The sequence below is a fragment of the Phyllostomus hastatus genome, unplaced genomic scaffold (genome assembly GCF_019186645.2).
Source record: "Phyllostomus hastatus isolate PE091 unplaced genomic scaffold, TTU_PhHast_1.1 phas_contig_147, whole genome shotgun sequence".
Classification (NCBI taxonomy): domain Eukaryota; kingdom Metazoa; phylum Chordata; class Mammalia; order Chiroptera; family Phyllostomidae; genus Phyllostomus; species Phyllostomus hastatus.
In genome coordinates this window covers 10,181,696-10,190,730 of record NW_025333603.1, presented here as the reverse complement: position 1 = coordinate 10,190,730, position 9,035 = coordinate 10,181,696, and the positions used below count along the sequence as shown (strand labels likewise).

At 54.5% G+C, this 9,035-nt stretch overlaps 1 protein-coding gene across 1 annotated transcript; it reads left to right on the top strand.

Annotated features, from left to right (window-relative positions):
- Positions 1-7,489: 7,489 nt before the first annotated feature.
- On the top strand, positions 7,490-8,659 carry FOXE3 (forkhead box E3). The gene has a single exon (XM_045858150.1). It carries the CDS (start codon positions 7,490-7,492, stop codon positions 8,417-8,419), a length of 930 nt encoding a protein of 309 aa, XP_045714106.1. The 3' UTR covers positions 8,420-8,659.
- The last annotated feature ends 376 nt before the right edge of the window (positions 8,660-9,035 follow it).

Here is a 9,035-nt window from a genome sequence, read left to right as displayed (position 1 = left end):
TCTGGGTGCTGTAAGTATCTTGTCACTAGCCTGAAGATGAAGCCGACTCATAAGGGGAACACAGCCAGGAGAATCACTGAAAAAGGAAGCCAGAACCCTAACCACATCCTGCCTCTGAACTTGTTAGGGAGAAAATATATTTCCCTACATCCTAACTCACTTTGAGTTGAGGTTTTCTGTTACTTGAAGCCAAAAACAGCCTGAATGATAAAACCCTTCTGGCCCATCGTCCACATTGCAAATGTAGTGGTTATTATACAACAGGCATCTTATCACATCACTTCCTGATTCTGGTCCTTCAGTGGCTACTTTTAGCAGTTAAGATAAAGGCTTTGTTGAATGTCTCCTCTGCCTACATAATACCTACACCCTCCTAGGCACCCATCAGCCACTGACACTAGGGCCGAGAGTCTGCCACAAAGGAGGTGCTTAGAAATACTATGGAATAAATGCAGAGAAAAGGAGGCTGGGGGGACAATGTCCTAGACTCCACTTCAGGTTTTGCACTGACTTGCTTGGGCACTTTAGGTAAATCACTCCCCTTTATGGACCTCAATATCCAAAATTGTAAGAAGTCATATTAAACCAAAGCAGTAGTTGAAGAGCAAGATTAAAAACACTTCTCAGCTACTCTGTGTGATAGTATTTGGGCTTTTGATATCCACTAATGGGTTAAAAATCAGGTCTGCAAAGCTTTCAAATGTGGGCACTTAGCAGTCACAGCAGCATCAACAACCATTTGAAAGACATCCATTCTTGTGTGTATGAGACACATTGTGCATCTTCTTTACAGACAGCCCTGTGGCACGTGGTTTCCAGACGCCTGGCTTTTGCTAAGGGGACTGACCATTGGGATTCACTGACCTAGATCATCTCAGGGTTCTTCAGGTACTAGGGGCTGATGTGTCTAACACGGGCCACAGGAGTTGCACAACTTGCTCAAGATCACACAGCAAATGTGTGGTGGATTCCAATGTACTCTCCTCCATCCAGGCTGGGCTCTCTTGGCTCAGCCAGCCTACTTCCCCTCAGAGACTGACAGCACTACTTCCCCTCAGCCTCTCTGAAAATGAAAAGCAGGGAGGTCCGAGAGCCCTGAGATTGCATAGAGTGCAGGCAGAGGTAGATGGCAGAATGCAGTATGCTGACAGCCCGAAATGACATGGAACATACTTCAGATACCAGTGTGTGGTTTAGGATTGGCTGGAATTATACCCTCAGGGCTGAGCCAACACTGTCTGAGTCTGAACCTGAGCTGAGTGTGGGCCCTGTTAAGGCAAGGGTTGCATGGGGGGTCTCAGTCCTGGGCCACACAGCTGAGCTGAGAGACAGTGAGGGAGTGAGGTAGATTCTTAGCTAGAAATCAGGCACAGGGTCCCTTTGTCTTTCCAGACACATGTGAGCATTTGTTAGCCAGCTCATTAATTAGTTAATTTATTCATTCATTCAGCAAGGCAGTCCATTAGTCACTCAACAAATGCTCAGAAGTGTGCACCTCTGCAGCCTGGCACAGGGTCTAAGGATGAACTGGGCACAGAGGAAGGCAAACCAGAGCATGTGCTGAGTCTCTCTGGGTATGGTTGGGCCAGAGGTCAGAGGCCAGAGGGCCTTTTGTCTGGGGAAGGAGAAAGTGGGAAATGTTTTTCAAAAGATAAAGTATTTTCTGTGAGCGGTTCTCAAAGGACAAGGGCAGGTACGCCAAGCAGGTCGTGGAAGACTGGAGCTCCTGGCAGAGGGTCAGGTGGGAGAAGGGGTGAGCTCCTTCTCTGCATTTGGATGGAAAACTCTCAGGGTTTTTGTTCACTTGCTTGTTATCTGTCTGACATTCTGGAGGAGCAGTCTTCCAGAGGGACAGATGGATTTCTTGTTACAAGATCGTAGGAAATCAAGGAGCCGGTAGGACAAATAAATGAGACTGTATTTGTATGTAAAGCTGGCAAAGAGGGTTGTGCTGATTTGGGTTAGCAAAGGCTTGGAGAGGGAGAGGACCTGGCCTTTGGCTACAAGCAGCTCCACATGGACCTTGTGTGTGTTTCAGGGAGAGTGGACACAGAAGGGTGGTGATAAATGAGGCAGTAGGGGCTGTGGGTCAGGTCATGTGGCGCTTGCCAGCCATGATAATGACTTGGTCTGACTCATGAGATAATGGGGAGTCACTAAAGGTGTTTAAGTGGCCCTAACATCATTCTAGCTGCTGAGTGGAGAAGAAATCAGAGAGGTGGTGAGCTCAACCAGGAGGTAGCTGCAGCTGGCAGTGTGAGTACAACTATTGGCCTGAACAAGGACCCAGACAGGGGACAAGAAAAGAGAATGGACTTGAGAGAAATTTCTGAGGACACACAAGTCTCAGTGACTAGAGGTGGTTGGAGAGAGAGAAAGGAGTAGAAAATGATGGCCAGTTCCTGGACTTGTGACAAATTTCCATGTTTAAGCCATTCTGTGAGATGGGCGGTGGGAGCTTCACTCTCTGCTCTGGTCTGGAGGGAATGTGACCGAAGGGTCCGGTGAGGGCCCCAGAAGCAGAGCCTCTCCCCTCTCTAGCCTGTCTGCTGCCACACTGACCTAAACAATGGATGTGATTGTATCATTCCCATGCCGAAGAATTTCAAAGTCTCCCTGTCTTTTCTAGAAAGATCTGAGCTCCTTAGACTAGCAAATAAAGTGTTCTACAATCTGGCCCCATCTACCTTCTTTGTCCAGGTTCCTTGACCCTCTACATTAGCCAGTGTGAATAATAATAGTGCAACAACAACAACAGCTTACACTTACATGCTGTTGATACGTGCCTGGCAGTGTCCTAAGAGCTTTATAGATATTATTAGCTCATTTTTAAAGCACTAAAAGTTTTACACTTCCCAGGACGAACTATATCCTCTCTTGCCTTCAGAACTCTCCACTCACAGTTTTCTTGTCCTGCCAGCCATCTGATATATATTTATTGACCATCAACTTGTGTCAGGCACTATACTAAGTGACACATAGCGCCTAGGTCTAGCGCAGGAGACAGACACACAAAGAGTTGATAACGTAAATGCAGTGACAGAGATGTGATGGGCGCACAGGGAAGGAGCCTCTAATGTAGCCCGGCATCTGCCCCACCTGACCAGCCGGAGCTTTACTCTTCCAAGAAGCCTTCCTGATTTTACCAGGCTGGGTGAGGTCCCTCTTCTGAGCTTCTGCAAGTCCCTTCTCTGCCCATGTTACACAGTGACCAGTGTGTATGGGAAGTGACTCTGTGGCTGTCCCCTCCTTAGTACAGTGGAGGCAGAGAACAATCTGACTCATCACTTACCCACACCCAGAATGGTCTGCACACAGATCTTTAGGATTTGCTGAATGGAAGCTCTTGAGGAATGAAGAGTCACAAGGAGGGCTATCCTTCTTCTGGGTCATTCCCTGATGCTCTTCCCAGAGTCAGGCGATGTCTTCCTTTTGAAGCTGGCTGGGCTGCTCGGCCCAGAAGGCTTGCCTCCGCAGGAGTCAGGCCCTTCAGATAAGGTTGGGGCTGCTGTTGCCATCCCTAGTTCAGGAGCAGCCTGGTTAGAAAGACCACACCAGAGTGCTCCCCAGCCAGTTTGGAACTGTCTACCCCAGGCTTCTGAGGAAGGGGCAGTATCTGGGGAAGCTCTAGTTGTGGGGGTAAGAGGAAGGGGTCCTGCAGCAGCCCTCAGAGTCCCTGGGTGGCAGAGGTGGGGTGGGGGTATCTCTGAGATTTCCTTTGGTTCCTGAGCCCTTTCTGCAGCCTTTGGGCTATGAGATAAGTAGATGATGTGATGGAGGACTTCGGGAATAAACAATGATGCAGCAGTGTCAAACTAGAGGTGTTTGAGAAATATTCCAGAAAGCCTTAAGGGGTCTGGCATCAGCTCAGTCTGGCCCTTTGTCGGACCCTTGCTGGATTAACATAGCCCTTTTGTCCCAGAGCTCCAGAGGGGCTACAAATCTCAGGGTAAGGAGCTGAACCGACTTTCAGACTAAGACCCCACTCCCTGGCACAGTGGCTGAGGAGCTCTGGCCTCAACCCTCTGCTCCTTGCCATGATGTGCATCTTGGCTGTGGTGCCTTTGTGGGGGTGGGGCTGGGGGCAGGGAGCCTTGGGGGCTAACAGCTTTGCACAGGGTGGGAATTTCCAGCCCTATCTAGGGAGCCATCAGTGCTGTGTGCCCTGACCTGGGCCTTTGGCCTCCAAAGGGCAGTGGGAAGGCCAGCCCCAGGGCCAATCCCTGGCCATTAATCCCTCCTGCCAGTCCAAATATCCACCCAGCATGGTCAGACAAAGGACTGCCCAGTCCAGCCTCTGTGTTCCTCCTGCCCCAGGGGCTCCACTCAGACACTGGGCCGCCTGGAATTTGGGCCCATGAGAAAGGGGCTGCCTTCACTGGTCGTCTTATGCCCGGATGCTCAGCCACATCCCGTCCGGCCCAGGGCCTATGAAAAGAGGGCCCAGCCACGCTGAAAACACGGATTAGCCCTTGGGCTACCCCTGACACTGGCCTGCTCGGCTCTGGGAAGCAGGCCCATTGGAAGGGGCCAGGCAGGCACCGAGAATTGATAAAGTCTGGGTTCCCACCCCTCTGACCCAGCTCCCTGCCTCCACTCACCCCAGGATTAGCACAGCCAAATGCACGCTCAGTATCATTTATTGACCATATACTATGCCCCAGGCTTTGTCCATGAAACAGAAAATTAAGAGTACAAGAAAATTGAAGTCTGATATGGAGATAAGAAGAGCTGTTGTCCCCCCACTCCTAATTTGGAGGTGTGAGACAGGCTGCGGTAGGGGGCTTCAGAGGGGACTTCAGCCCTGGGGAAGGTGGGAAAGGTGGTAGCTCCTGTTCTGTGCCTGAGTCTAACTGCAGCATTACGCTGCACCCATGTGACAATATGCAGGCTCTGAAATCACTTCTCTGGCTCTGCCTCTCTCCTTCATCCCCTGGTTTAATTCTGGATTTCCTATTACCAAGTGCAGTGTGGGCCAGGACCTTTCATACATGATCTCGTGTAAACCTCGTAACAATGCTGAGGGTTCATTACTGTCCCCATTTGGCAGGTGAGGAAACTGAGGCTCAAATGAGCAACTGGTGCCTGGTTACTCAGCTCTGGGAGCAGCATCCCATTGCTGCAGTTGCTTGTCTTGCCTTCTTTGGTGAGCTGTTTGTTGTGACAGCACTGCCTTGTGTTCCGTATGACCTGTGCTCAGGCAGTGGTATGCAAGGTGGGGAGGGTGTGGGGTGGGACCTGTTCATGTATAAGCCAGCTGACTCTTCACAGTTGTGGCATGGAGGATTGTCTTTAGATCTTTGAGTTTCATTTCCTTCCTCTGCTTCTACAGTTCCCTCTACCCACTCCACCCACTTGTCTCATAGCCGTAACTGTCTGTGTCCCTCTCTCCACCAGACTGTATCTTCATCTCTGTCTTTCCTGAATGCTGGCAAAGGGACTGGTGCAGAAGTGCTTGAGGAATGATGTGGGCTAAGCTGAGGCAGGAGAACTGAAGGAGGGATGGATTTGGAATCCATGTGGTTGATGGGACTTGCAGATTGCTTGGATATAGGAGTGATTGGGGAAGGAGGAGCCCAAGATGATGGCCGTATTTCTGATCTGGGTGGTGAGGGGCAAGGAGTCCATTTGCTGAGATCTGGATGCAGGAAGGAGAGCAGGTTGAGGGTGGGGGTTATGCGAGGTTGAGAGTGATGTGCAGTGGATACTTGGAATACGCTGACCTGGAGGTCAGGACAGAGGCTAGGCATCAACTTGGCAACTAAAATTGTGAGGGCTGGAAGAACTCTATAGTGAATTATTTCTAAAGTCTGAGATTTAAAATATGATGTTTTTACAAGAGCCATGGTGCTGGGCTCTGGGGTTCCTTCCAGCTCTGCTACTAGCTGTGTGAGAACAGGTAAGACACTCAACCTCTCAGGGGTAACAGTGCCTACCACACAAGGTGTTCACACTTCAGTGAGATAATGGGTGTAACATGTTTACCACATACAAAATGCTCAGTGATGGTGGCTGTTAGATTATCAGCTGAGACTGGAGCTGAGAGGGTGGGGGCCTTGAACTTCAAGTGTGAATACTGAAGCCCTAGACCACAGGCCCACTATACCTGGGGGCCAGAACTAGGATGAGGCACCTGGGGGTCCAAATTTAAGGAGGCTGGCTCCCAAGTACTGACCTGGCACTCACACCACCCTGAGAATGAGTACCCCCTTTAAATTTGCCTTGGGAATGCCACTTGCCTGTCATGCCCCCAGCCCTGCTCCCTTGATCTTGCCTGTACCCAAGACAAAAACCTCCTTAAGACAAGAGGTTTTATCCTCCTTTATCCTTTGGTTTCCTCCAAGCCAGGGCTGTCTCTCCTGTCACTTTAGAGGGCTTTCCTGAAATAAGCTCTGGATGCTGGTGGTGGATAGCACTTCCCAGAGTGAGTTTTTAATAAAAACTTCTAAGACACCCCTCCCTTTAGCCCCACTGAGATTGAGAGTAGCACTTCTGTGCCAGTAAGCAGCTCTCTCAGACCTCCAGTCTGTGGAAGCACTTGGGGGTCTTTCCCTGAGCAGTAACTGCCCCTTGGAACTTTGGGCTGTGCAGGCCTGTGTTCTGTGCAACTTCCCACTGTGCAAACTGTGTGTGCCAGCAAGGGAGCCCTTTTTCTGAAACCGAAGGGACATGGAGAAGAGGCAGCCAGAAAGGCAACTCCAAGTTAAGGATTTTCCGGACTCTTAATTTAAAGCAGTCAATCTTCCACCACTTTTCAAAGGACACCGACAAATGTCCTGGATGGGGCCAGGGTTGTGGGGGAGATGGGGCAGAGAGGAGATGGTGACTGTGGACCCACCAAACATCCTCCCCTGAGACAAAGCCAGCTTCTTCGCTCTACCCTTCTCCATTGCCAAATGTCTGAGTGTGGGCCTCACACTGCCCTGGCCAGCACTGCGTTAAGACGGTGAAGGCTGGCAGGGTGGCATGGGGGGCTCTCATCTCTACCCCAGTGGGGGTTGGAGGGCACGGAGGAGGCTAGAAGGATGGCGGGGACAGGTTTCAACTGGAAAAAGTGTAATGGGGAGGGGCCCAGAGAGTGGGCTGAATGGGTGGATTTGTGATTGGCACTGACTCAAAAAGGGAGTAGGTTTAGGGAGATGGTGGGAAAGGAAAGGGAGCTGATGAATTCGGTGGAACTGACGAGTCGCCAGGGCCAGGGACTGATCCGTGGGATATGGGGAAGGGATGAGTCTGGGTCTGGGAAAGAATGACCCAAAGGGAGGAAACCAAAGGAGGGGCAAAATGTAGCACAGGGTACTGGGAGCCTGGCAAGTGGACAGGGAAAGCAAAGTAGGGAGGGAGACGCGGGCCGGGGGACTGCGGAGACTTTAGGTCAGGGGGCGGGGGAGGGGAGCTGTGTCCATATAAGGCGGGCCTGCGGCCCCTGCTCTCCCGGAGCAGCGCAGCGCCGGCCGGGGCTGCCCGTCCCGAAACCGGGCCCGGTGAGATGGAGTCCGCCACCGCCTTCTCGGGCTTCCCGGCCCTGCCCTCTGTCGCGGCGTCGGGGCCACCGCCGTCGCCGCTCGCCGGAGCCGAGCCCGGGCCGGAGCCCGAGGACGGGGCCGCGGGCCGCGGGGAGCCGGAGCCCCCGCCCGGCGCGGGGGGGCGGCGGCGCCGGCGGCCCCTGCAGCGCGGGAAGCCGCCCTACTCGTACATCGCGCTCATCGCCATGGCCCTGGCGCACGCCCCGGGCCGCCGCCTCACGCTGGCCGCCATCTACCGCTTCATCACCGAGCGCTTCGCCTTCTACCGCGACAGCCCGCGCAAGTGGCAGAACAGCATCCGCCACAACCTCACGCTCAACGACTGCTTCGTCAAGGTGCCCCGCGAGCCGGGCAACCCGGGCAAGGGCAACTACTGGACGCTGGACCCGGCGGCCGCCGACATGTTCGACAACGGCAGCTTCCTGCGGCGCCGCAAGCGCTTCAAGCGCGCGGAGCCGCCCGCGCCCGCGCTCAACCCCCCGGGGCCCGCCGCGGGCGCGCCGCCCGGCCCCTTCGCGCCCTTCCCGCCGGGCCCCGGGCTGCTCGCGCCGCTCCCGGTCGCCCCCGGGCCCGCGCCGCCCGCGCGCCTCTTCAGCGTCGACAGCCTGGTGAGCCTGCCGCCCGAGCTGGCGGGGCTGGCGGCCCCCGAGCCGCCCTGCTGCGCCGCGCTCGACGCCGCCTTCCCGCTCTGCGCGGCCGCCGCCTCCCCGCCGCTCTACGAGCCAGCCCCCGACCGCCTGGGGCTGCCCCCGGGCGCCCCCGGCCCCGGCCCGCTTCCCGCCGAGCCGCTGCTGGCCTTGGGGGTGCCGCCGGGCGCGCTCGGCCCGCTCGGCCCGGGGGAGCCCTACCTGAAGCAGCCTGGCTACACGCCCGGGTTGGAGCGCTACTTGTGAGCCCTTCCCCACCGACTGGGGCCACCTGGAGGTCCTCTCACCCCCAGGACTGGGGTGCTGCCTGGGAGGGGCCCCCTTCCCCTCTTGGCTTGGGTCCACCTCTGAGCTCCCCATCTTTGCCTCTTGGACCGAGCACACCTGTTACCTCTTTCTCTGTATCCCATCTATGGGGAGAATCCCACAATCGGACTGACTGCCCCTCACATCCCCCCAATATGTGAGCCCCTCCTTTCTTCTTACACTGTGAGTCCCACTAAGCGCCCCCCCCCCTCGCCGGCGCCCCCGCCCTCACCGCGCGCTGTTGTTGGTGCCGGGTCCCTGAGCTGGATCACTACCCACGAACCTCCACCGCAGGTTTCTGGTGAATTCCAAGCGTTCAGAAGCCAGGCCTTCCTTCCATCTCAAGCTGCCTCCAGGACTGGCTCCTTACCTAAACATTCCCTCCAGATTTTATACTACATTAGAGGTCAAACTCCTGGGTTCGTGACTCCCTGGCTCTCTTCCTTCGTTTCCCACAAGTTTATCCCCAACGCCACTTACCTGCCTGTCCTCAGTTTCTTACTGGGAGAGTGCTGCTCCCTTCTACACAGACACATCTGGCTGCGTGGTTTCTGGC